Below are 27,436 nucleotides of genomic sequence, written 5' to 3'. Positions count from 1 at the left end.
CAAGTTTACAACACTTCAGCTCATTATTGAGAAAGAGCAGAGAGTGAATCTGCAGCGATTCCATCATGGAAAGCACCATGGTGTTCTCACCAAGGAGCATGAGTACCACTGAGAGAAAATTGTAGTGACTGAGGGAGAATAGTAACACCTCTTAATTTCCCAGTGCACAATTACCAGATCCACTACTGTACCCCTATTACTGTCGTGTCTTGAATCATCTTACATCTTCTCAATGGAACAATCTAAGTAGCATTGCAATAGGGAGGAAAAGTATTCTTATAGAACCACTAGCTTGGAGATCTAATTGCCAACCTAAAACAGCACCTTCCACTGAAACCACAATCGGGAAAACATACTGTCTTAGCAAAGTTTTCCCTTTGAAATGATACAGATGACATTTCCAACAAGATTTTTTTCTCTCTCTCCAATGCACTGCTTTATAATTACTCTTGCTATTGCTGCCTTTGTGAAGAGGCAGTGATTTGTAACAGCAGTTTGTGGCAGTATTGATTGCTTCTCAAGAAATGGCTGGCAGATAACAGGCAGCAACCCGGATGAGTGTCTGACTTGTACTCAATAGCGTAGGTCAGAACGAGATGACATGACATCCCACACCAAACTTAATGATGCAAGTCTAATTTAATGCTAAACTGTTGAAGGGGAAGGGAATTCTTCAACATTCTGTTGTACACATAGTGTAATAAAATCTAACGCTGCAGTTACCATACCGTGTGTGAGCTAGTTATTTCTTTAACATTGATAGCTTGTGTTGTGTCAAAGAACAGGCAAGGTCACTGAGATGATCTTATAACCATATCAGATTGTGATAAAGTGCTTCCGCACCCTTTAGATCACCACAAAGGTAACTACATATGTTGACCCATGATCTTGCTGAAGATCAGGTGAGTGTCTTTAGGTAACATTTTAACTATCTTAAAGTTATTGAAAAGCAGAAAAAATGCAGAAGCTGGAAATGTAAAATTAAAATAGAAATCGAAGGAAAGATTCAGCAGGTCAGGCAGCAACTGTGGAGAGAGATATACGAAGGGACACTGAGTACTATGAGGTTTGTTTGTGCAGTAGCTGAAGGCTCATCACTGGGTGGCTCAGAGGTGCAGGAAGTAGAGCTGTTTTGACACAGCTCCAGTGACTCATGTCCAATCCTGTGCTCCCTGTATTGAATTTACTTTTGTCCCCACGAATGCTCTAGTTTCCTCTCATACCCCAAAGACATGTAAGTTAGGCGATTAATTGTCTGCTGTAAATTACCCATGGTGTAGTGGGTAGAAAGAGTTTGTGGGCATGTGAGAGAGAGAATAGAGCACAGGGAACTAAGTGAGGGAATAGGACTGGTGGAATTACACTGACAGCTAGCATTGACTGAATGGGCTGACTGGCCTCATTTTATAATATAAATGTGAGGCATGAAATAAATGGTGCTGACATGGGTGAAATTATTACCTGCAAAATAGTGTGCCTTATAGAACCTGATGAATTCAAAATCCCAGGGCAACCCTTCTACTTGGTGCAATTACACATCTGAAAAAAATTATATTTCAATTTATATTAGCAACACTTTCAGTTTGATATTTCTTTTCCAACCTCAGCTTCTTGAAAATGATTGGCTGCCAATAAGCTTAGCCAGTTTCCTTTCCAAGGAAAACTGAGGTCAGTGATAGAGTGACAATCCATACTCCATCTGGTTCTGGCTCCCTTACCACAGATCAAGGTGGAAGTCTGGCACCTTCATGATCCCCCCGGTACAGCTAATCACTGATTAAGCTCAATAAGCCACTGGGCAACCTCTCAACAACTTCAATGTGGAGTGACAGCCTCTGCATGAGCACAAGTAGCTCAGGGAAAGTTGAATAGCGATAATATTCCAGTTTCATGCTTTACGTCTATGAATGAGTGCTCTCCATAACCCCTGACTTGAAGCTTTAAAAAACTTTCACTTCGCCTACTCCCTCTCTGTTCCTTCTCTCGCCCTTCTTTATCTACCCAGTTCTTCCTATACTCATCCCATCCGCCCAGAACCCCATCACCCCGTTTCTATCCCCTCCTCCGTCCATTCTATTGGCCCATCAGCCACACTCTGGGTTCTTTCTCCCTGTTGTTTCCATCTGTCCAGCCCACCTCCCTTACTTGGTTCCATGTTCCACTTCCCTTTCCTTCCATATTCCATCACCTTCAGGCCCTTGTTCCCTCCACCTATCACCTCTCAGCCTCTGTCACTATTTCCACTTTCCCCTCCTCCATTTCCCTATTATGCTTCCTCACCTGGATCCAGCCAACACAGGCCAGCTTTTGTTCCAACCCTTAAACCCAGCTCTTTATACCGGATGTCACCCCTGGATCAACCCAAAATGTTGACTGCCCATCTCCCACACAGATGCTGCAGTTCCTTCAGCAGTTTGTTTAATGCTCCAGATCCCAGCATCTCCAGTTCCTGGCTTCTCTACATAAAAAAGTACTTCCCTAGGGTTTTGTGCAGGAACTTCTTCACCATTGAGCACCAGCAGAAAGAAGACATCACTGGACCAAATCGATGAACAATCTTCCTCCCTTTCCACATTACTAACAATAATTCACTCTCAGAAGGATGTAACTGTGCTAGACAGAGTGCAGAGGAGGTTCACCAGATGTTGCCTGGATTGGAAAACTTTAGTTATGGAGAGAATTTGGACTTACTCATTTAGAAAAAAAGCAGCTCAGAAAAGGCCCTTCCAGCTCAGTGAGCCACACTGCCCAGCAACCCACCTATTTAACCCTAGCCTAATCACAGGACAATTTACAGTGACCAGTTAACCTAATGTCTTTGGAATTTGGGAGGAAACTGGAGCACCTGGAGGAAACCATGCACTCATGGATAAGCTACGCTTAATTTCCCTGTAAAGAAAGAGGCTGAGAAGTGGCCTGATATACTGTAAGTATACACTCATTGACTTTATCAGTCACCTTCTGTACCTAATAAAGTGGCCACTGAGTGCATGTTTATGGACTTCTGCTGCTGTAGTCTGTCCATTTCATTGCATGTTCAGAGATGCTCCTCTGTGCACCACTGTTGTAACACATGGTAATTTGAGCTACTGTCACCTTCCTGTCAGCTTGAACCAGTTTAGCCTGTCTCCCCTAACCTCTCTCATTAACAAGACATTTTCACCCCTAGAACTGTTGGATTTTTTTGGTTTTTTTTTGCACCATTCCCTGTAAACTCTAGAGATTACTGTGCGTGAAAATCTTAGGAAATCAGCAGTTTCTGAGATACTCCGACAGCCCTGTCTGGCACCATCAATCATTCCAGAGTTAAATTCACTTAGAGTGAATTTCTACCCCATTCTGATGTTTGGTCTGAACAACAAATGAGCCTTCTGACCATGTCTGCATGCTTTTATGCATTGATTCGCTGCTACCTGATTGGCTGATTAGATTTACTAGGTGTACAGGTTTACCTAGTAAAGTAGCCATTGAATGTATAAGAACATGAGAGACATAGGTGGCCTTTTCTGATTGGCTGCTAGTGACTAGTGATGTTCCGCAAGGGTCAGGGTTGGGACTGCTTCTTTTCAAATTATATGTCAATGCTTTGAATGATGGACGTGTATGCTCATGCAGTTTGGTAGAAGGAATAAAGGCATAGACTACTTCCTAAATGGGGAGCAAGTTCATAAAGCAGAGGTGTAAAGCGACTTGGGATTCTTCCTGCAAGATTCCTTAATGATTAACTTGTAGGCTGAGTGGTTGTAAAGAAGGCAAATGCAATGTTAACATTCATTTCCAGAGGAGTAGAATATGAAAGCAAGGATGTAACGCTGAGGCTTTATAAGGCATTGGTCAGACTGCCCTTGGAGTATTGTGAGTAGTTTTGGACTCCTTATTTAAGAAAGAATGTACTAGCATTGGAGAGGATCCAGAGGAGGTTCACCAGAATAATCCCAAAAATAAAGGAGTTAATGCATGAGGAGTGTATCTTGGCTCTGGGCCTGTACTTGCTGGAGTTTAGAAGAATGAGAGGATATTTCCTATAGTGGGGGAGTCCAGGACCAGACAGCACAACCTCAGTATTGAAGGATGTCCCTTTAGAACAGAGATGAGAAAGGTGGTGAATGTGTGGATTGTGTGAATGTCTGTGAAAGCCAAGTCATTGGGTATATTTAAAGCAGAGATTGATAGGTTCTTGATTAGTAAGGGCATCAAAGGTTACGGGGAGAAGGCAGGAGAATGGGATTGAGAAAGATAATACTAGCCAAGAGAGAATGGCAGGCAACACGAGATGGGCTGATTGTCCTAATTCTGCTGTATATCTTATGGTCTAAGTAGTATAGATCGTCCAAATCTTTTATTTTCCCATAGTTAGGGACATCATAAACAAGAAAGTAAATGTTAAAGGTGAGAGGAATGAATTTGGAAGTATTTTTCAAGGGTAAGAGTGTAGTTGATGTCTTGAATGTGTTATCAGATACAATTACTACATTTAAGAGGCATTTAGACAGTGACTTAAATAGGCAAGGCATAGAAGGATATGGTTCAAATAGAGGCAAATGGGATTAGTGAAAATGGATGAAAGGGTGTGCATAGATGATGGGCTGAAGGGTCATTTTTCATGCTGTATGACTGTAACTCCAATATGCTTTACTATTATCACCTGATGTGCTATGTAAACATACTTGTTGCCTCAGTAAAGCAGACAGCTTAATCAAAGAGCCCACCTACCCAGCACATTCTCTCTTCTCCTTTCACCCATTAGGCAGAAGATACAAGAGACTGAAAGCACTTATCACCAGGCTCAAGTACAGCTTCTACCCCACTGTTACCAAACTCTTGGCCACCCCTTGTATGATAAGATGGACTTCTGACCTCACGGTCTACCTTGTTCTGATCTTCCACTTTATTGTTTACCTGCACTGCACTTTCCCTGCAGCTGTCACACTTTTTTCTGCATTATTATTGCTTTACCTTATTCTTCCTCAGTGCACTGTGTAATGATTCGATCTGTATGCAAGACAAGCTTTTCAGTGTATCTTGGTACATGTGACAATAATAAGCCAACACCAAATACCAATATCCTCTCACTTTTCCAAAGATGACCAGTTGATTCACCGTCTCTAATGGAAACAACAGAGCTGTTCACCTTGGGGATGCTATTAAATGGTTAATGACCACTGCTAGAAAATAGAAAACACATTCTGAGAAATTTACACGAATGACAAGAACAAGGCATATTGTGTGGACATCTCGATACGGTATTAAGACCCATGGTCCATCAGATTGATATTGAAAAGCACCCAATGACCTTCAAGGGTATTGTGCAACTGCTTGCCAATCAACTCACCTCCTTGCTGAGTTTTGACCTGAATCTCGGGTGAGAGTGGACCATCCCCGACAGAGGTGAAAGCCAAGACCTTGACGCTGTATGTTGTCTGTGGTATCAAGCTGGCCACGGTTGTCAGAAGGCTGTCATCGAGGTTCTGCTTCTGCCAGTTACTCACAGGCTGGAGGGGCTCCATGGTGTAGTAGACCCGGTATCCCCGGATTTGTCCGTTTGGCTCTTCGGGCTCCTCCCATTGAATCAGCATGGTAGTCGCGCTCAGCATCCGTGCTTGGACGTTCCGTGGGGAGCTGGAGGGAACCTGCTCACCAGTCCTGGTCTCCACTATCTCACTGGGTGGGCCCTGACCAATGGAATTGACAGCAGAGATTTTAAACTCATAATCAGAGTAAGGGCTCAGTCCGCCGATGCTATAGCGTAGGGTCTGGATGCCGTCAATGGTCTGGTAGAGGACATCGGAATTCTTGGGCCTGTATTCAATAATATAGTAATTGATGTGGTCTGGATTGCCGGAATCCCATGTTAGCGTCACGCTGGTGGCAGTTGTCTCCACTACAATCGGAGTTCCAGGGGGCTTTGGTAGTGCTGTAAGCATCAATAGTTAGACATACTGGTTAAAATACTCTTGAGAAGTTTGATGCATTATTTCACAGTCCAACCCTTCCCCACGGAGAATCAGTGTAATCTTTGAATCTATGAATGACCCTGCAGGACCACCCCTGGTTTTGAATCAGAAGCTTATTACTTAAGTCCTATTCCTGAGCTTTAAGCACAGAACCCAGATTTATTTCTATTGTGGTAATGTTTGTGTGCAAAACTGGCAGAAGTGTTGTCTTCAGGCCAAATTTTAAGGAACGTCACTTGCCCTCTCATGGCACTGTTTTGAAGCATTTGGGAATTATCCTGGAATAGATCAATATCTACTCCTATACCAGCATCACAAAAATAGATTATACAGCTCAATATAGATATTAAATTTGACTTCTCCAATTACCAATAACTCTCTCTTTCTGTCTATTAGAACTGGAAATTTTTCCTCCAAGATATCCATCTGTAATATTGGCTCACTTTCTTTCCCTCTTCAGTAGTACATCCAGAAATGCAGTTTGCAACACCTCAGACTTCCTTGATTCCTTTAGCTATCTGTTAACAACTCACCCCATGGCAACTCTGACCACACTCTATCAGTGATATTCCCTAGGTCCTAACCATCTCTCGGCCTTTCCCCATGACCCTTCCCGCAACCTTACCTGCAACTTAAAGCTAACTTTTTCTCTTTCTTTCGTGGTTCTGATGAAAGGATTTTCAATATGAAACATTATCTCATTTACCTCACTGCAGATGCTGCCTGACTGGCTGAGTGATTTGATTTGAAATGCCTGTGTCCCAAATGGCTTCTTGCTTCCCGGTGGCTGTACTTCCAAAATAATTCAGTCACTTTTAACTGCTTTGGAGTGTCTTGCAATGGTCATGGGAGGCAAGCTACACAAATGCCTTCTTACAATTACCTTTAACAATAATTTGTGACATTGTCTTGATTATTCCAAGACTAGACATTGCCATACAGGTGTAATTAGCAGACTCTTGGATACTGTTAAGTTCTAGAACATTGCGGCCAACAGGCATGTCATCTTCTGGGGTCAAATCTTCAGTTCCCAGCATCCATTTCACATAAGGCATGGGGGAACCCACAGCAACACACGTGATGTTCACACTCCCACCAGGCACGATCTCTTGGCTCAACGGAGGACTGATGGAGAACCTAGGTGGAACACGCCGAACTGGGGCAGAACACAGAAAGGTAACAACAAGCAAGAAAATGAGAGTTGGCAGCACCTGAGACACAGCACAGTAACAAAATGAGTCCACAGAAAGCACATTCGTAGCACAAGTGTTCAGTGACCAGTCTGAGACCCATCACAGCACATTGAAATACACAAAAATTTATTAGTTAGTTTCTCATCTTAAATGTGTTTTCTTAAAGACGGAGAATGGGCTGTATGATTGAGAATTCAAGAAAAGCAGGCACAGGCAGAGCTCTCAGTCATTTGTTTGCCATGGGACAATGTGCTTTGGGGCTGATCATGCTGTTCTGCAAAAGGACAGGTACAGGAGATGGGAATCTAAAATAACCTTCAGATCATTTGCTGAAAGATTTGATCAAGTGGACTTAGCAATGAATTTTTGCCTCATTCATTTTAATAATATGCTACAAAATGGAAATAATTCATTATTGAGAAAAGACAAATTCTAAAAAAAATGTATAATTTTTCATTTTTCACAAAGGGACAAACTGAAGAAGAAATGTACTTTTTCTTTCAAAGCACACCAGTGATCCTTGTGACAACTATCCCTCAAAATCTTCAGTGTAAATTTTTGCTATATTAACTATCAATAAGTTCATATCCGTTTTGATGGACTTTCGTCTCTATTGTGGTTTCACATGGACATCATAGAAGAACATGAGAAATACAAGATGTAGGCCATTCAGCTCTTTGTCTTTACTCTCCCATTCAATTTAGTCAATGTTGATTTCTTACCTCAGCACGATACGCTTTTCTCATGTCCATCATTTCCTATATATCTAAAACCTTGCCAACAGAAGCAACTGAGGCTCCATGAGGAATTCCAGTTGCCCCTCTGTTGGCAGTTTTGGATAACGTTGTTTGATCAGCCAGACAAAAAAGACTGGAATATTATTCCCATAAAAAAGTTGACACTGCTGATCTTAATATTTTTTTCTGGTGATCTACCCATAGTAATCTTTAACTTATTGGTTATTATAAGCAAAAAAATTCTATGGATGGCATTATTGCTCTAATCATTGGTCACCACTGCCCTTCCTCTTAAGAACAATGTCATCATTGCCAACAACTAATCTGCTTTATTGCTGTCAAGGAATAGAATTTTTTCCTTCCAGTTTAGAGTAATGAAGTTACAAAAACAATATACTATGATACCAATGGTCCAAGTATTTGTTTTATCTCTGTTGGATGAGGTTTTCTACAAACACCCTTAAGGAGATTTCAAGCAAGTTGATAGTGCGCTCTTGCAGAAAAAAGCAGTATGTTCAAAGCCATGGCCTTATTGATTGATCAAATATCATTTTGTGGCAAGATGTTTTTTTTTTCAAAATTTGTGTTCAACAATGAATGGCAGGATTGGAAAGACTTGAGGCAATGATTTGGGGTGCCTGATTTCATTAATCCTCAACTCAGTGGAAAAAGGATTCAAAGTTCGGTATAAGAAAATAAACACTTTTAATGAGTCTTACTTGCACTTCCAATGGAGCTTTCTTTCTCCCTTTGGTGAAACTATCCATTGTGATACCCCACACCCTATCCACCCACAAAAAGGCTCAGATCTCCTTCAGCTGTGTGCAAACCTAGTACAGCTGTGGATAACTGATAGTCAAGGCCAAATGGCAGTCGTAGCCAATCCGAATGCATTGAATGGGTTTAACTGGGTGACCAACCACAGGAGAAAACAGTCAATGAAATGTGACCACTGCTTATATTAGATGTGTCCAATTGCCTGGGAACAATAAAGATGAGAAACACTAATGAAATTTTTGTGGTGCAGATATATTGACTGTACGAAGCCTTTTCAAGATATTACAAGGATCCATCAAATAGATGCATCTATCAGTTCACAGACACCATGCAGAAGGTAGAGAGATATATAAATATATATATGCACATAGGAATATATAACTGGAGGGTCGCTAGCATGCCCAGACGGATTGGGAGGGGGGACCCACTTCAATGCTGCGTTACTTCCAGCAGATGTGACAGAATGTGGTGGCTCACATTGTCACATCGCAGCAGTCCTGGCAGGAAAATAAATAAAAAAAAAACAAATAATAGTAATAAAAAAATTAAAATATAAGAAGTATAAAAGAAATGTTGACTACACCAACAGGTAGTGCATCTCCTTTGCTTGGAAGTGGATGCAGCCTCAAGACCTTACACAGTCGACATGGATGCACATGGGACGAGACAGAGTTGCGGCATGGACAACATAAGGGGGAAAGGAAGGGCTGGGTGGGGAGGGGGAGGGAACTGGAGGCTCTCGTGCAGACACAGGCAAGGCAATGGGTTACAAAAGAACTTGCCAGTAGTGACAGCCAGACAGAGAGAGAGAGAGAGAGAGAGAGAGAGAGAGAAAGAAAAGAAAGAGGGAGAGATATAAAGAGAGAGAGAGAGTGAGAGAGAGAGATAGAAAGAGAGAGGGGGAACAGGGGGAACTGTTCAGGCACAGGTACTACACGCACCAATATTAAGCCTGTGCCACACTCACATCCCCGATCCACAAGTACAGGCCCACTTTAAGAAACGCACAGAATCATAAACATGGAGAGGTCCCACGCTTTCGCGTAAATTGCTCTCAGGTTTTTCTCTTTTTTTTGCACACTTAAATCAAAATGGCATGCCACTTCACACCAGCTCCTAAATATTCACCCATAAAGTGCCACCAATATGGCAGATTTTGTTTGTCCATGTTCCATCTACAACAGTCTCTCAAAATCATGAGTGGTTTTATTCCTTCTTCTCTCCAGTGTTAAATTTGACCACAGTAAAAAAATTGTGCAGTGTGGAGAAGGAGGTAGAGGAGCCCCTTTAGTCTCCTTTTCATTTTTGAAAGCCAGAATTTTTGTTTGGCAGTGATGGTGCCCTGGTACAAAATGGATGCTCAGAGCCACCAGTTAAGAGGCTTGAGCTGGTCACCTGGTTACTGGAGGAATATCAAGCCAAAAGCTGGCCTGCCAATGTGTAATTGATAATGTTGTACTTTTTCAAAATAAATCCCTTGCATTGACTTGTTCAAATTTACCTCCACAGATGGATGACAATATTGGCTTTTTTGCCCTTTGTGCTGATTACTAATGGCCACCAGACTGCTAAATTAGTCACATTGCTTGAAGATGATCAATTAGTCATTTTAATTGGATAAGCTATTGTCGTAAGTGACAGAGAACTTGACTCCCATTGGGGTTGAACTTTGATTGCTGTCCAAACTCAATGCACCTTAGGAGAGGCTTTTCCCATTCCTGGCCAGTCTAACATTATGCTCTGTAATAGAGTGAAATAACTAATATCCTGGATGAAGGACGGAAAAAAATCTGGAATAAATTTTCTCTGTAAAATGGTTCTTATGGCTCCTTGTGTCAGTTGGGTACATAATAATAATCAGGTGATGAATAGAGCCCAGAAACATGAAAAAACAACTGTTTCCTGGATCAAAACTTCAGGGCATGCAAACCCTTTGTAGTACTGCTGTAAGGAAAGTTTAAGTCACTATCAAAGAGCTTTCATGTCAGCACCAAGGGAGTCTCTCCCCACTCTTTCAGCTAGGGTCAGTTTATGGCTCAGGGTAATCCAAGTGGGAAGAAAGGGGAAAAAACTTTGACTGAGGAAGAGTGCACCTGTGATCTATTTTTTCCCCCAGTGTTTTACTTCTCCATCATTTGAGTAAGTTAAAGGAACATTAGTTCATGAGAAGGTCAAAAGGAAATATCAGCATATTTCCACAGAAAATCATTTTTATCTCAGAAAATGGGTTTTTCAACACTATTGTAATACATTCTCAAAGACTGCCAGTCGTTTGGAATGGGAGTTTTGATGTTCTCAAATGATCATAATAACCAATTTTAGATTCTCAAACCATTTTAGTCCTTGGATTCCTCAACAAATGTTGGACTTTGTTTTTCTAATTGTAGGTGATAACACAAATAAAAGACAAAGTTGTTGTATTTAATGTGAACTAGGCTCAGGCATACCAATGAGTTACAAGGTAGCATTGAGTTGAACAAGATTTCCAAATCTATCTGGTGATGCAAAACCCTTTCCCATCTCTAAAATCCTCTTGCAGATACAACATGGACGTCAAAAGTGATTGGCTTATTAGCAGTGGACTGTGTGGCAAGCGGACAGTCCTTCAACGGACAGCCACAGCAAAGCCACATGGCCCTTGCATCTTTTGTATTGGACTATTACCACCAGCAAGCACCGATGGGAGAGGCTACAGGAACTTTACACGTACAAGATACAGTTTGCAAAGAGACGTAGAGGTCGAATGTGAGATGCAAACACCGAGTTACCATGGTGATTGAGGAGGGGTAGGTGGGGCACAGAACTGGCATAAATTAAAGAGAAGCACCATCAATCTCTTTGTGATTGAGACTCGAGGGACATGTGGATCAAGGCTTGAGGGAAACAACTAACGTGGCCAAAGATTGAAAAAAACTTCAAAAAATGGCAGTGGGGGAGGGAAGACGAGTGGAGAAACTGAAAGAGATACACTTGCAAAACAGAAGAAACTCAACTACCTCACGAGGAGTAATACTGCACAGAACACAAAGGAGGCCTGGCTATGTATAGAGCTTACTGTAGCAGTAAAAAAACCTCTTTCTCCACAACTGTAGTGAATTTTAAGGAGGCAATGAAAGTATCAGAGAATATGTCAATTAATTTCTTTCCCCCACTTGTAGATTAGACTAATGGGAAACAACCAAACAAGATAACTAGTGCAGATTTTGTTGCTCAGCTGATGTTACTATTATTCAAATATTTATGTCCAATACTTAATTTTAATTAATTTTCTTCCTCTGCTTTTTATGAGGGGAGAACGTGAGTTGAAATAGTAAGGTTCATCTCTGCACAGGTATGTGATTGTGCAAGCAATTGTGTGTTTCTAAGGATAAACATGTCAATAGATGTTCTGTCCCAGCGGCTACCTGTTTGCTCTTCAGTATCATCATGCGGATGTGTAAATGTGCATTTATGATCTATGCGCACAATGATGTGAAGAATTTTGTGTCAGTGTGTATGTAACCTTGTGTTCCACAGCCATGCATCTGTCCAGGTGCCTGTGTTTGTGGCTATATAGGTATGTACAGTTAGAATCTTCTATTTTATGTGACGTGGCTATTCGAAACAAGGCCAGTATTCAAAGTGCGTTCCTATTTTCTCTCAAGGGGTTGCTCTGAGCTGCCTCTTAAACTGTTGTATGCCTTCTGGGAAGGTTCTTCATTCAGTTAGGTAGAACAATAGCTCAGCGATAATGAGGTAATCATTATGTATTTCCAGGGGTAGAAAATAAGTAGATGGAGGAATTCCCAAGCATCTATTGTACCTGCCCTACAGAACAAAAGAATGCTTGGCAAGTTGTCACAGTGCATTCTGTACTTGGTATAGGTAAAGTACAACAGGAATAGTCGAGAGTAGAGGAGGAAGTAAATACTTAGTGTAGTCATTGAAGTGCCAACAAGTTCATCTTCTATTATGGAAAATAATTTTTCTTGAGACTTTTTAGCACTGCAATGGACCTTCCACTGTACTGAGCCTTGTTGGTGGAGTAAAGCCTTTGATATATCATGAATTGTGTCTGTCACCGAGAAAAATCTATCTTCTGAGTTCCATTATAGACTTATGTTGTCATGATGTTGCTGGTCAATGACAAACCCAGGATAATTTTGGTGCTGGAATGAGCAAAAGTAACCCGGTTGAATGTCAACAGTAGTAATAAGATGGGTTTCTTTTCTTATTCTTCTTCCTCTTGTTTTACGGCGGTTGGCACCCAGTTTAATGGTGCATTACCGCCACTGTGGGTGCCTTTTAAGGAAATGGATATAGGTCAGCACTTGAGTGACATGAAAGTTATCTGCCATGTATCAGCCCAGGTCTGAACTCGGTCTGTGTCTTGCATGGATTTCTTCGTCCATCTAAGGATTTTCCATGTTATTTAACACTATTTAAGCCCCAACAAATCTCTGATCTTATGAGGAAAGGAAGGTCGTTGCTGAAGCAACTAAAGACACTGTCCAGTGGAGCTTTTACAACAGTTTCTTGGGATTGAGATGACTGCTCTTTAACAACCTCAATCTCTATTCCTCCTGGTGTGTGTGACTCATTCCAGCAGAGAGCTCATGTTGTTCACACCTGGCATGTAATCTGAAATTGACAGACCATTCATTATTCTATGAGATTACCCCAGTTAGAGAATAAATAAAGGACATGAGTAGAAAGGTACTTATAAAACTGTCCCTTCCAGAAAGGATAGCTCTTCAATTTGTGCTCAGTTGTTTAATAAACTATTGTGCTAGGTAGACCTGCTAAAATCTTGAAGGTAGTAAATTTCTTATTTTGAAAAGCATTTAGCACAGTAGATTACCTGGCCCCAGAAAAGCTCTCCACTAACACAATATCAGTTTGTTTTAAATATTAAAATGGAGGCGATATTGTTTGAAATTCTCTTTCAGTCAGTGTCATCTTTAGCATCTGTGGCACACAGTTTCACAGATGTCTTTATGCTTGTTTTGGAGTCAAATGGAATTTGTTGGTCTTTGGCTGGAGCTGCAATATTCTAATAAATTAAAGAGAAAATTACAGCTGAATTTTTACACAGCTTCAACAACACTAAATATATTGGCAACTGTAAACTAAGAACAGATGACATAAGCCTAGAAATAATGTCATACATTTTTGTTTGCTTTAGAGCTGTGTAGTTAGTCATCTTAACATTCTTTGTGGAAGCCATAGGAAAATTGAGTTTAACTGAAAAAAATATAGTAGATGTTAGTATTCCCTCTGTAATAATGAATCTGAAGATGTCAGTTCCACATCTGCTTTAAGGGATATTCTATAATGGCCATTAGCACTCTTCCAGCTACAAGGGAGTGTTGCTGCGTGAATAGAAGCTCCAATAATAGGAAGATGAATTTGTCCAGGGCGCAGAAGGGATCAAGATAGGCTGGTGAAGAACAGTGCTCATAGGAGGAATGTTCATTTTCAAAGTGGAATAAGAAGAGGTTGAAGGGTTAAAGGTAGTCAGTTCTGAGAGGAGGTCTTTGTTAAGACACGAATGTAGTCTGGAGAAGCCTGAAGAATGGGAAATTGCCATGCCCATTTTGCTTGCTCCCATCGACTTAAGAAAAGCAGATGAAGTCTTCTCTTTTTAGGGAAGTAAACTGTGAGATGTGGCAGAGATTGGCAGCAGCGGCCTGGAAAGGTCCCAAGGATAGGGAGTCCAGAACGAGCATATCCCTCCTTGGGTGAAGCACTCAAGGCACACATGGGAAATTATGTTTGAGGTTATAGTAGCTCACAGTTCTTAGTGGAGACAAAGAATGTAGTTAGAACATTGGACCTTTAAATAACATTTTCAGGATAATAGGCTCAGTAAACCTGCTGAATAAATAGCACTAAAAGTTTTAGAAAGCGAGATTGAAAATATTACTATTTGGCCATTGTTGACCTTATTTGGGCTAAGGAGAAGAATTCAGTTAAGAAATAAGGAGAGAAATTTCCCACCTGACATTGAGGAAATGTGTGTAAAATTGCTTTTATATGGGTGAAGTTGATTTACAACACGATAACATGATTTCTTTTTGGAGCTGAGCTTTAAAATAAATGTGGAGTGGATCAAAAATAATTTGTGTTTAGTCATTCTTTCAAATTTCTTCCATTACTCTTGGAGACATCAACCAATTTATCATGGCACTTGGGGAACGGGATAAGGATGAAGCTAACCATCGTGTTATATCAAGCCTCCTTCTGTCTTTTGCCAAAATCTGTTGAGCCTTGGGAATACCTCTTTGCTGGGTCTTTTCTTTAAAGTTGATAATCATGACTTGTTGCAGTATTCCTATAGAAAGTCCACCTTATTCAGCATCCTCAACTCTGGACAGAGTCTGCCTGGTCTACACAATGACACATCTTAATCCCAAATCCTAATGCATCCTATGTGACTCTGCAAGCAATCTTAACTTCAGATTTAAGGAGACCTGTCAGTCTTCCCTGCTTGCATCAGTAGAAGTATAACGACAGGCCGAAAGTTGACAGGCCTAGCTTGTGCAGCTGTGGAAAGGAACAACTTTAGTTTATGATGTTTTAACTATGTGCGTTAGTTACGTTACTGGGATCCCATTCCCAACTTTACAACAAGACAGACCAATTAAAAGGTCTTTCTAGGGTGTGCTTAGGGTAAGCCTGTGATAGTGTCCCTGAGGGACAGACATCCACTAGAGGGTATGGGGTAACAGGTTAAAATATGGAGGTATGTACTCTACCTCCACCTGAGTCAAAGGTAACAGAGGGATGTTCCTTTTCCCTGAAGCCATCCCCAATTCTCTTGAGCTGCCTGGTTTCCCAAAAGGCCTGGGAAGCCCAACAGCCAAGGTAGTTATGGTTGTTATGGTAGTTAAGAGCCCACCAGACATACTATAACATTTCAACACAGGACACGAGCCTTGAGAACTGCTGCCTGTCTTCTGCTTTGTTATGTCCTGGAGTTAGAAGGAGTTTGGGGAGCAGTTTTCAAATTCTAGTATTTTATCCTCAACCCAACTCAATTGTTTTTGGGAATTAAAATTCTTTTTGTAGATTTAGCATTTAGCAACTTCACAAATTTTGCTTTTGTAATAGGATTCCATTTATTAACAATTTTGGAGAAAATCTAAAATTAATGAATAAATGTCACTCAATTTCAAGAGATAACAGATCACATATTATGGGCTGACTACAATGGCAGATGTTCAAGGATCGTCATGTCACACCATGCTGCGATGTGGAAAAAAAATGCAGCCTGAGGAAAGCAATTTTTCCGGACTTAATCGGGTGTGACAGGACTTGTACTCGGCTGGATGTGACAATCAGTCTACCCAGAGATACTAGAAGACGAGCTCATCCAAGGTTTACCCTAGGACGCAGTCTGGGAAAGAACTGAATGGACTGCACTCCTGAATGAAGACTGCCCTGGCAGCACACATCCACTGAGACAATACGTGAAGACAAACGATATAACTGGTTCTCAAAGTGAAAAAATGGAACTTCTTTTTTTCCTCTCTCTCTTTCAACTTCCACTAATGTTGTTATGTTTGTTTTGTTGTATAATTTATGTCAATTTAAATATATGTTATCTTATATTTGTAACGTACTGCTGCTGCAAAAAGCTTATTTCCAAGGCATGTATATTCCATGATGATAGACTTTAACTTGGGAAAACACCAAATGCATGGGCAGATGATGTTAATCCCACCTTTACCGGGGCTTTCAGCTTTTGCATAACTATCCTAACTTCACATTTTCAGTGTAGGTGTGAGGGAGTGTTGCATGTTCAGTCTCTGCCCTACCTGAGGTCCTATGTGCCTGCATGGGTGAATGCTGAACATCCCACTGTTTCAAAGAAAATTCCATGGCCAAGATTCTTTCCTCACCCACACCAGCAAATTTACATTAATTCAATGCTGTATGTGAGATCTTTCTACGTATTTTTTTTTTGCAATTAGCATTACAACAGAAGGGCATCAAAGCAATTTGTTGCACGTGTAATATTTTGTGATATTTCTAGCAGATGTGATGAGGTGCTCCCTGAGTACACGTCCTGTGCCCAGGCTACCAAAGTCCAAAAGTTAACTTCCATTGTGTACCATTACGGCAGCAATGTGATCAGCAAAAACTATCATAACAACATATGTCGTGCCATGTAGTTCATCTTGGGACTTGCTGTTCTGATGCCTATATCCAATCCCTTTTAAATAAAGTTTACATCCAAGCCCTAGGGAAGGGCTTAACGAAGAATGGAGGAAAGGAAGAACATAAAGGTGCCGAGAGAAAGAAGCTGCCATCAGTTTCAGTTGTGTTTTGCGAGTGTTCATCTTTCAAAAGAATAAAAGGTAAGCTCATTCTGCTTTAAATTGGGAGAGGAAGAGAATAAAGAGTTATTTGAGACGATTCCTTTGGAGGTGTGGCAATGCTAGGTTGGATGATTACGAGCCCTGATTCACAGAAGAATGTGACAGTGAGTACATTCAGGGAGGGACAAGTGGTGGCAGGGAAGGGTGAGGAAGGAGAGGAACTTCATCACCAAATTAACCCCTACAGGGCAAGCTACACTGCACCAGACACTGAAGCACCAATGAGCAAGAAGGCACAGATTATCTGCCATTTTGGCAAGAGCTGTAATCTGTGCCAAAATGTTGAAAAGCCACAATAATTTGCATCTTCCAGTTCATTACTACAATTAGATTACACCAACCCACTGAAAAGGGAAGATTTTTCTTTTTAGTTGTATATGCACATATTAGACTCCACCCCCTTGAGTTATAGATGTGACAAGACAGAGTATCTATTAGAACCATAAACCAATATTTCAGACTTCTAAGAAATCAAAGCTCTTTGAACATAGGTATGGGATAAACTTGCAATAGAGTACTCACTCAGAGTGGCCTCAAATGGAATTTGTCATATTGCTGGAGCACACAGTACAAGGAGATCTGAGCAGCTCGAAAGCACACTTCCGATCAAAGACCGGAGATTTCGAGATGTCACTGGGCTCTATTAATAGAGGGACTGGAGACCAACAGTTGTAGGACAGAAGTGGAAGGTGCTGAGCATGACTAACTTCTTGGTTTGGTTGAAATGCCTTATTGTCACAGGTCAAACTGACACAAAGACAGCCATTGTATCCCTCCCAGTGCGAAAGCTAACTGGTTTGAAAGGGGCATGGATTTTTGAAGGTGTAATCTAATCAATTGGAAGATAAAATAGGAGTGCAGAATAGCAAGCGCAAGGACAGGCAGACACAAAGAATTCAACATACTAGACAATTTAGTGTTCCCACTGCACAGTGTATATTCTGCTGCAAGATTGGACCAGAACTCGAATTACTTCATTTAGAGTAGTTTAATGTTAGTTTTCTGAAGTTCAGGGCCCTTATCTACTCCACAAATAAGTACAGACGCACACTTAACACTAAATCTTGTAAATGGACACCCCACTAAACTATACACTTAATTTCATCATAATCAATAACCAATATCCTAACAGGCTCAGCACATCATAAAGAATTATCCTGCAATATTATGCTAAAATGTACACTCACTGGCCACTTTATTAGGTACAGGAGTGGATCCCAGTGTAATCTTCCTGCTGTAGCCCATCCACTTCACAGTTTGCCTGTTGTACACTCCGAGATCCTCTTCTGCCCACCACTGTTGTAACTCATGGTTATTCGATTTATTGTCGTCTTCCTGTCAGATTGAACCTGCCTGGCCATTCTCCACTGGCTGCTCTCATTAACAAGGCATTTCCGCCACAGAACTGCTGCTCAAGTTATGTTTTTTTTGATTCTCGCGCCATTCTCTGTTAACTCTAGAGACTGTTGTGTGTGAAAATCCCAGGAAGATCAGCAGTTTCTGAGATACTCAAGCCACCCCGTCTGGCACCAACAATCATTCCACATTCAAAGTCACTTAGATCACATTACTTCCGCATTCTGGTGTTTGCTCTGAACGACAACTAAACCTCTTGGCTATGTTGGCATGCTTTTTTGCACGGAGTTGCTGCCACATGATTGACTAATTAGATCTTTGCAGTAACAAGAAGGTGTGCCAAGTAAGTTTTGAACTGCACCTGTGTATACATGGACTTGTGCATATGATAAGAAAGTTGACTTTGAAGAGAACAGTATCGTTCAGGATTGAAGGTGGAAATAGGAGCGTGTACAGCTTTATAAGGTAATCATTACATTCATGGTAATCATAAGTGGCACCTGCCCAACCCATTCTACACCTCTCATTAGTAGACTGCCCAAAGTTTTTTTATGCCTGTGCACTCAAATGTAAACTCTCGTTCTTCTGGCCATGCACACTTCATCAAATGGTTCAATTTAGAGCTGTCAGTTTACCCAGATCAAATGGAAAGTGATATGCACCTCTACCTTACTTTGTCTCTCTTCCCTTCTTTGTCTTGGTTTCATTTCTGTGATGGACTCATTTGGGAAAGGGGAACAATGCTGATGTCTGAGGTAAAAGGGATGTTCAGCTGAAATAGTGCGTTATGCCTGGTCCCACTGATTGTTTCTGTTCGGTGCATGAGAGTTGTGGGAACTATGACTTGATCCCAACCTCTACCCTCATTCCCCCCACCCACCCACATCACACCCTCACCAAATTCTGTACACACAACGGATGTTTTATATTCCAAAATTGATACCTTCAAAATGTGATGGATCTATTATGGAAATAAGTTGCTGAGAAAGTGTTATCCAGGCAACAACCTAATATGGGTTAGCCTCACACCGGAGATAAATTGATCGGTATCTTTTACCTATGCTAGTTTACTATTAGTCAATCAGATCAAATGGATACTATTAGTCTTATTAAATTATTTAGTGTTTGTAAATAATATATCTATCGCTGTTTCTTCCATTTCCTTGCCAAGTATAACAAAGCTAATTAACTAACCTGACCTAAGTTTTTCAAAACCTTTATTATTACTAATGGATTTAGCATTTTATTCTTAAAACTCAGATTTTAACAATGTGGATTACTGTAGTTGATGTGGCTGTAATTAAACGATCATCAATACCAGCTCAGTCAAGCTGGTGGATCAAGGATCTTGATATTGACTTTCTAAACTCATGTTGTGAAGTGCTCCCGCTCAGGGAAACAGGTACTGCATAAACACTGCAGTGATGACAACAGCAGAAAAGGTTTTTTGTATGGACCTGTGGTCACCTAACCATAGGTGGTGCAGCTCATATAGGTGAGTGATGGGAAGATGAGAACTTGATTACATTCCTGCTTGACCCTACCCTAACACCATACACAGTGCGTTTCCTCTCAGTGTATTCATGATCAACAACTGCTTTTTCTGGAGATACCACAAAAGTGAGAAGTGTAAGACTCAACGTGAAAGCCATTACCAGTAAATGTAATACCAGCAGCTAGTCGGGAACATTGCATGAGTGTCATTCAGACTTACCTCCATGAACCATGGAGATGGGATTCTGGTGACTTACTTTGGTTAACCTACCTTAATGTACAATATTAACAAAGCTGCAACATTTATAGATGGAGTACTGTGATTAAGCTTTTGTAATCAGCATTATTTCAGTCATAAACAGCAAAGGGCAGAAGCCAAGGCGATAAGTAACCCATCGTAAGAATTTGAGACACTATGTGTAATCTACCTCTATTGGTTAGAGTTATTGGCCACGTCAGGACATTTTCTTACATCCTCCTAAGTGGTGCAAGTATCCTTAGCTGCTTATCATCTCCTTCCATCTCCCCACCACCCCTGTGTGAATTTAACTGCATGACAGCAGACAACAGTGTAACTGACTACCCCCTGCCTTTACCTGTCAAATACATACTTACAGTGCCCAGGTTTAACAATCAGCCACCAGGACTAAAGGGATTGTCAATGACATAAATAAACCAGTGAAGGTTTCACAGTTGACTTTTTTGTTCCCCAAGCAATAAATTGACAGCTAAAACAGGACCACTGATCAGCTGGGAATATCAGTGGATTAAGAATACTAGGTTCTCCTTTTCATTTTGGCTTTCATTAATCATGGACATTTTACCATCTAGCCAACTGCACATCAAAAACATGTCTCCTACAGGAATGTTCTGGCAACCGCTAAGAAGAACGTTAAGAATTTGGTGAGGTTAGAGGTCTGTTGTGAATTGATATTAAGGGTGATAGGATTAGACTAAAAACGTTCAGCAAAAAAAAAATTGTTATTTTACTTCTAGCAAACACTGAAAGCAGTTCAGAATAATGAGGGTTAAACTTAGTTCCCCTTGCAATCTAAGGACTTGCATTTTAAGATCTTCAGCAAAAGAACCAGAGGCATTTTTTTACATACTAGTGTTAGGATGTTGTTTGCTATTATGGAATCAACAATAGCTTTCAACAGAGAATATCTAAAAGTCTATTATTTATTTATTTATTGAGATACAGTGCGGAGGAGGACCTTCCAATCCTTCGAGCCATGCCGCTTAACAACCCTCGGGTTTCATTCTAGCCTAATCATGGAACAATTTACAGTGACCTATTAACCTATCAATCAGTATGTCTTTGGACTGTGGGAGGAAACCAGAGCACCCGGGGGAAACCTGCACGGTCACGGGGAGAACATACAAACTCCTTACAGGCAGTGCTGGTAATTGAACTTGGGTTGCCTGTACTGTAAAGCGTTGTGCTAACCTCTGCACTACCGTGCCGCCACTACAAACCATCATTAGGTTTCAGGCTATAGAAGGAATGAGCTTAAGGTGATGGGGACCCATGCCCAGAGTTGTTAATGCTAATTGTAATGCTCAGTCCTTCTCTAATGGAGGACAGCTGCCAATCTACCTGACAATGGCAGCTTTATATCCGGCAGAGAATACAAAATCCGGCCGCTGAGCCAGGAGGTTCATGAGCTGCTGCAGAGTCTTAAAAGGCATGCTCTTTGAAACTGTTAATTTAAAGCATTATTCATCAATGCTACTCAGTTAAAGTCTTTAGTGCTAGTGATTTACATTCGACTGTACAAGCACTAAAGTAGTCTGATGTTCCAATTGGACAGCCTGTCAATAAAATAATTAGGCTGGAACAGTGTTGATATGCTGTAAATGCATAAGATTGCCTTTTCTTTTTGTTTTTCAATTCTTCATTTCTTCAGCAGTCTCTGGTCTCCCAGAGGTAATGGTCCATAGGTAACAGTGACTCTCCAGTTACTCAAGCAATCTACTTACTTTACACTTGAGCCTTGAAAGCAAACATCAGGAAAGTTATGGCAGTCAATAATGTCAAGCCAGAAGCTCTCACGCTTCCTGCATTTGTGGAGCAGTGAACAGGAATAGAAACCACTACATCCTGTAACCCAAAAGACCTGGCTATCAACTAACTCAACAGAGAGCAGAGCTCCCTTGTTCTGTAAGGAGGTTAACTGCTCTTTTTACCCACTGAAGAGGTACTGGAAACCATAAATAGCATTAACAACTCTAGGCACAGGTGCTCTATCACAATGCTTTAACTTTGAGCACAACAATCTGTTTGAGAATTGGATTTCAAAGTTTGAATGATCCCAAGAAAAGACTGAATAAAATCTGACCGTTTTGCATGTCACCACTGAATATTGGAATATACTATTTTAACATTCTGACAGAAATTCAGCCTTGACTGTATGGGACAAGAGGAGAATACAGCAATGTATGTCTATTGCTCAAGCAGCTCCTGAAATTCTGTTCTATTGATGTAAATGGATGAGACTCCAATGTCCCCATTGTTTTACATTTGACCAACCTTTACCCAAACCCAGTCTTCGTCTAGTGGAAACTCATATTCTCTAATAACAGAGTGTCATACAGTGTTTCATCCTCTCCTTGCAGTTTCTGGACCAATCTGATTAGTACGGGTGCTACAGGAAAGCATGGCCTCAGACTAGGAAAGATGCGCAGTTCAGAATTAGCTGACTGAACCGTTACAGAATGGAGGGTGGCTTAACAAAGAAGACAGTCAGTGATTAATTTATCGAACAGGAGAGTTGGATAGTTATCTGGAGAAAGTTTTGATAGAATGCTTTATGAAAGATGATAATATTCCTCAGACCCTGGGGATTTTTAAGTGGACTCAATGTTTTCTGGTGTGTCAGTGATTTGTTTTAAGATGACGTACTATTGTGAGGTGCATAGCTGTTTGGTTTTGACCGGTAATCTCTTCTCTATACAAGTACTTACGTAGATATATGTGCACATACTAGCATCTTCCTTCCCCATTAAACACACACCATTCCCCTCACCAACAACCACGCCTCCTGTCAGCCCCCGCCTTTGCAAGCCCTTCCGCTCAAAGAGTCTGTGCTGACCAACAACCACCCAATTTACATTATTCTGTGTTAATCTCATATTTCATTCTCCCCAAATTCTCATCAACTCTACATTCTCCTCAACTCAAGAAAATCAAGAACAACAATAAAATAATCTCAATCTATGTAAAGTGCTGCAGCATTTCTGGGCCAACATGGAAGACAGAGCAGCATCATTTAGCATCTATCACTATATTTCCTATTTCATCATTTAATATAGTATTCATTTAAGTTTGACAAGTCACTAGACAAACTAAATCTCAAGGACCTTTAATATGGCATAATCCAGTTATACAGTTTCCTACATTCATTTCTGCATACAAAACAGTCTTATCGAGTATAGATTATTTAGTGTAATAATGTGCGTGATAGGCCCAAGACCATCTTTAAACACATTAAAATGCAGCAGGAACACTGTGTTGTCATAGCATGTTTTAGCGTGACCCAGCAACATGCAGCGTGATTTGACATTCTCCCATCATGCACCAGGCAACAGTGTACAAGCGCCAAGGTATCATCGCCACAAGGCACAGCACATTATCAAATCGAGTGGGGAAAAACTTTGGGATGCAAAAACGGGAGACCCACAGACTAGTGCAAGTTAACTGAACTGTGCTGTGGGGTTTAGTTTTTTTTTAATAAAAAGATTATTCATATGTAATGTGGGTTAAAAAAAGTAAAAAAGAAAAACACACCAACCTTCTCGTAGCTCTGAGGGATGTAGGGGGTTTGATGCGGAACACAATGACATGGGGAGAAGAGAAATAGGGGAAACACAGAGAGAGTAAAAAGGCCTCTTCAAGGCTTTTAGCTGCAATATCTACTCTCACTAACGACCTTTGACCTTTCCACCTAGACTTTCAAGAATCAATTTTTTTGTGTGACATCTCAATAGTTAGTTCTTTTGAGGGAACTGATTTTTAACTCAAACAATTCCATTGATAAATCAAATTAAAAAGTAAATAAAAACTAACACAAGACTTAGCATGTTACGACTCATAACTTAACATTTATTCCCTTCCATCTCTTTCACTTCTTCCTGTTGGCTTTGGAAATATGATGGAAAGTTCCTTGGAAATAAGATTGCCATGAGTAATTTTGTTGTTTTCCTTGTAGCTCAGCCCTTGAGCCTGCCCCTTTGTAAGAAGTGAAAGAGATACAGGTGATTTTGTTCCCATTTCCCGCGCAAGAGCAATTGACTCCACTCTCAACCCCTGCGCCAAGCCCATCTTGAGACTGCAGTCCTCTGGATAAGGCGCCACGACACAAACTGACCCTGTGCTTGGCGCTGGAGGAAATGAGTCTGCTCTTTCCGCATCTCAGCCACAAATCCTTTTAAACACAGTGGAACCCTGTACGTCGCAGACTTGGAAGAAAGACTCTGAGAGGGATTCAATAGTCACCCCTCTAACATTTTTATAATCAAAACTGAAAAATTCAGGAAAGAAAGTCATTTGAATTATCTTCAATACATCACCAAAGAACTTTCACTGCTCCATCCAATTGGTCTATATTTCTTTCCCAATATCATAACTCGTCTATATGGCAATAGTTCAAAGCAGAATTTTTCAAATGACATATTACTTTATCCTTCTTGGAAACTTCATCCATGAGCTTCGAAACCCCAGAGTTCAGATCTTCAGGAGGATGAAGAGATTGTCAAGCAATCACCCCAACGCTATGGTCAAATCACTGCCTTTGTAACTACTTTATCCCCTGAAGACAGAGCTCAAGCTGTTGATAGTTTGCATGCACTTGAGACAAAAAGCAATTCTAACAAAACAAATTACTTCCTTACGCCATGAGTGGTACTTTACACATAAAGTAGGCAAGGAGGAAAATATTTTCAACAATCTGTACTCCAGTTAATTGACAGTCAATGGAGTAAGTTCATAACTCTCAACTGGGAATTCTGTTCTGCTTTCACCACAGCCATTATATCAATATATTGCATTAATATTTCCCCTTTGTGTTGTCATTTCATCGGTTTCAAATTATTAGTAGGTACCGCGTAATGACAGCAAGGCCTGAAGTAGCTTTGTATTGTTCTAAGAATAGAGAATAGATTACACAAATGTGGGCATGAAGGAAAACCTCAGCGATTGCAAGGTCATTACTGAAAGAGGCAGTTGGTAAGATCAGAAGCAAGATGATCCTTTTTTCATCAGAAGTGTGTAGGACTCACTGACGGTATATCGGAGTTCTCACTCCAAGGCGCTGACCTCCACTTTCAGAACCGTAAATCGTTATTGCAGGCAACACTGGCTGGAAGTTTGCGGTAGCTCTCGCTCATTCCTTTGGCTGCACTTCCACCTATTTTCCTAAAAAGTGCTGGCCTCCTTCCAATCTAAGTCATTTGCCATGTTTTACGGCCTCTGGAATGAGGAGGATTAAGCTGAACTTAAGTCCTTTCCATTTAAACTTTGAGAAAGAATATGGCAACAGGACAGGGGAATGGGATTAGGTGGAGGTCTCTTTAATAGGGGAGTTTAACATGGGTACAATAAGCTGAATGCTCTATGCCCTGTATAATTCTATGGTTCTATCATGCACTGTTCTTCCTCTTCCACTGAACATCAAGATATTGATTTATTGAGTGGTGCTGCTTTAATTCTGCCTTGTGGTCTAAACAAGTTTTATAATAGCACAAAGTTGAACAAGTTCTCAGAAAATTTGTGATCTACCATAAACTAGTTTGATGCACCAGCCCCTTTAAAGCAAAATTAGGAGTCCTCTCACTTTCAAAATGCTGTGGATTCCAAATAATTGGGCCATCGGTTAATCGGGGCAGCCACTTATTTGGGACAACTCATAAAGAACAAAAACTAATTGGGAAAAAAAGCTGGAATTCCCTTCCTTTGTTTGAGAAACTATGCTGCCTCATTGGGACAGGAGACGGCTGCCTAACAATTTTTAACTAGCATCAGTTGCATGTGCTTCCGTGGCTGTTAGACACTAAACCGTGCTTAGAGAGAACAGTTTTTAAATAGTGTCAGTTGTGTGTGTCTGTGTTCAAAAAGCAGTGATTTTTGTCACTGATAGTTGGCGAGAAATAAGCAGTAAGACAATTCAGAACTATTTTGGTTACTGCAGTTTCAAGCTTGGAATACCAGAAAGGCCAAGATGAAAATGAAACGATGTCACTGTTTCAGCAAGTTAGGAACCATGAAGAATTTGAAAGTATTGAAATCATCTTGAATGTGACAATGAAAATGAAGATCTGGAAGATGCGATCAACAACAGCATTGTATAAGGGCGGTCCATTATCTGTATGAGGTGCCTGTGCTGATTTTGTCCATTTAGTCAATCAAAAGAACACAGCAGTGTACACCAGATGAATTCCTCTGTCGTTAATTATTAAGAACTAACACACAGTTTTACAGTACTATAGTAGTAGTAGTCAGGTTCTAATTTATTCTGTGTTTCATTTAGATACATAATTTGTTACTCAGTTAAATGATAGTTTGTCTTTTTTATACTTCTTAACTATTTCCATGACACTTCAGCAAGTTAAGGCAGCCGCTTAATTGGGCCAAAATGTATTGGTCCTGATATGTCCCAACAACTGGATTTCACTTTACAGGCCAGTGTTCTATTAAAATGGATCATGCCATTCTGGAACTTAGTTGGCAGAATAAGCTGAATATGGATTTGTAAGTAAGCCCAAATGGTTGAGAATGACTCTGCCTTATTTCAGATGATGCTCTGCTGAGCAACAGAAATAGCCTAAAGGCATACAACCATTATTTTATGTATTAAAATATTACAATGTAGATTTTTGTACTACAGTGTACCTCAAATGGAGAATAATTCTGTGTTAACCAATTCTACAAATGATTCTCCGCTGCAGTGTTGTGGAACGGAAAGTGGGACAGGACATCAATAAGGCTTTATAGATAAAGTGCCCTGCCTTCATCTCCAGGATTACAGTTAGGCCGGTGGCCCAGATAAATGGGAACATTGGTTTCCTAACAATTGCTTAAAAATGCTAGATTCTGAGTCAAACCCCAACTCAGTTCTCACGGGACTTGAACGCATAGCACAAAACTTTTCAGAATGAAGCATTGATTTGGGCAGCTCAAAAATCGGCATGCTTTAACTGAAATTGTGCAGACTTCCACTCAGGAGTCTCCTAAAACTGAAGGCCTGGATGTTCTTTAACCTGATACATCAATTCTTGTTTTTCTCTCTCCACAGAAGCTGCCTAACCTGCTGAGCATTTTCTGGTTGTTTTACAGATTTGCAGTGCCAGCAGTTTTGCCTTTTGAAGACCTGGGTGATTTGCTCATATAGGATTCCATGTGGAGGAACAAAATATTTGAAGCTGTCACATGCAGATACAAATTAACAACATTGAGGCATTGTTGGGGCTGTTATTAAGGACATGAGTTGAGCACACAAGTGTCCATTCTCTTCTGTAGCAGATTTATGGATTTAGTTGGTGCAATATGGCATAGAATATTGGAA

The 27,436-nt window shown here is 40.6% G+C and overlaps 1 protein-coding gene across 10 annotated transcripts in view; it reads right to left on the bottom strand.

The window, feature by feature from the left end:
• The window catches only part of LOC140188305 (receptor-type tyrosine-protein phosphatase delta-like), a 493,362-nt gene that overhangs the window by 163,168 nt on the left and 302,758 nt on the right, over positions 1-27,436 (bottom strand). For 8 of the 10 annotated variants that reach the window (XM_072244416.1, XM_072244420.1, XM_072244417.1 and 5 more), the window contains exons 7-8: positions 6,838-7,110; positions 5,333-5,914 (exon numbers count right to left, since the gene is read on the bottom strand). In XM_072244416.1, the coding sequence (XP_072100517.1) occupies positions 5,333-5,914; positions 6,838-7,110 (855 nt within the window). Of the gene's footprint in view, positions 1-5,332; positions 5,915-6,837; positions 7,111-18,211; positions 18,380-23,668; positions 23,681-27,436 lie in introns of those variants that run through there. The other 2 variants (XM_072244426.1, XM_072244424.1) reach the window with 2 other exon arrangements.

Source organism: Mobula birostris, chromosome 26 (genome assembly GCF_030028105.1).
Source record: "Mobula birostris isolate sMobBir1 chromosome 26, sMobBir1.hap1, whole genome shotgun sequence".
Lineage (NCBI taxonomy): Eukaryota > Metazoa > Chordata > Chondrichthyes > Myliobatiformes > Myliobatidae > Mobula > Mobula birostris.
Note: the sequence above shows the minus strand (reverse complement) of the source record. Positions and strands in the feature narration are given on the sequence as shown.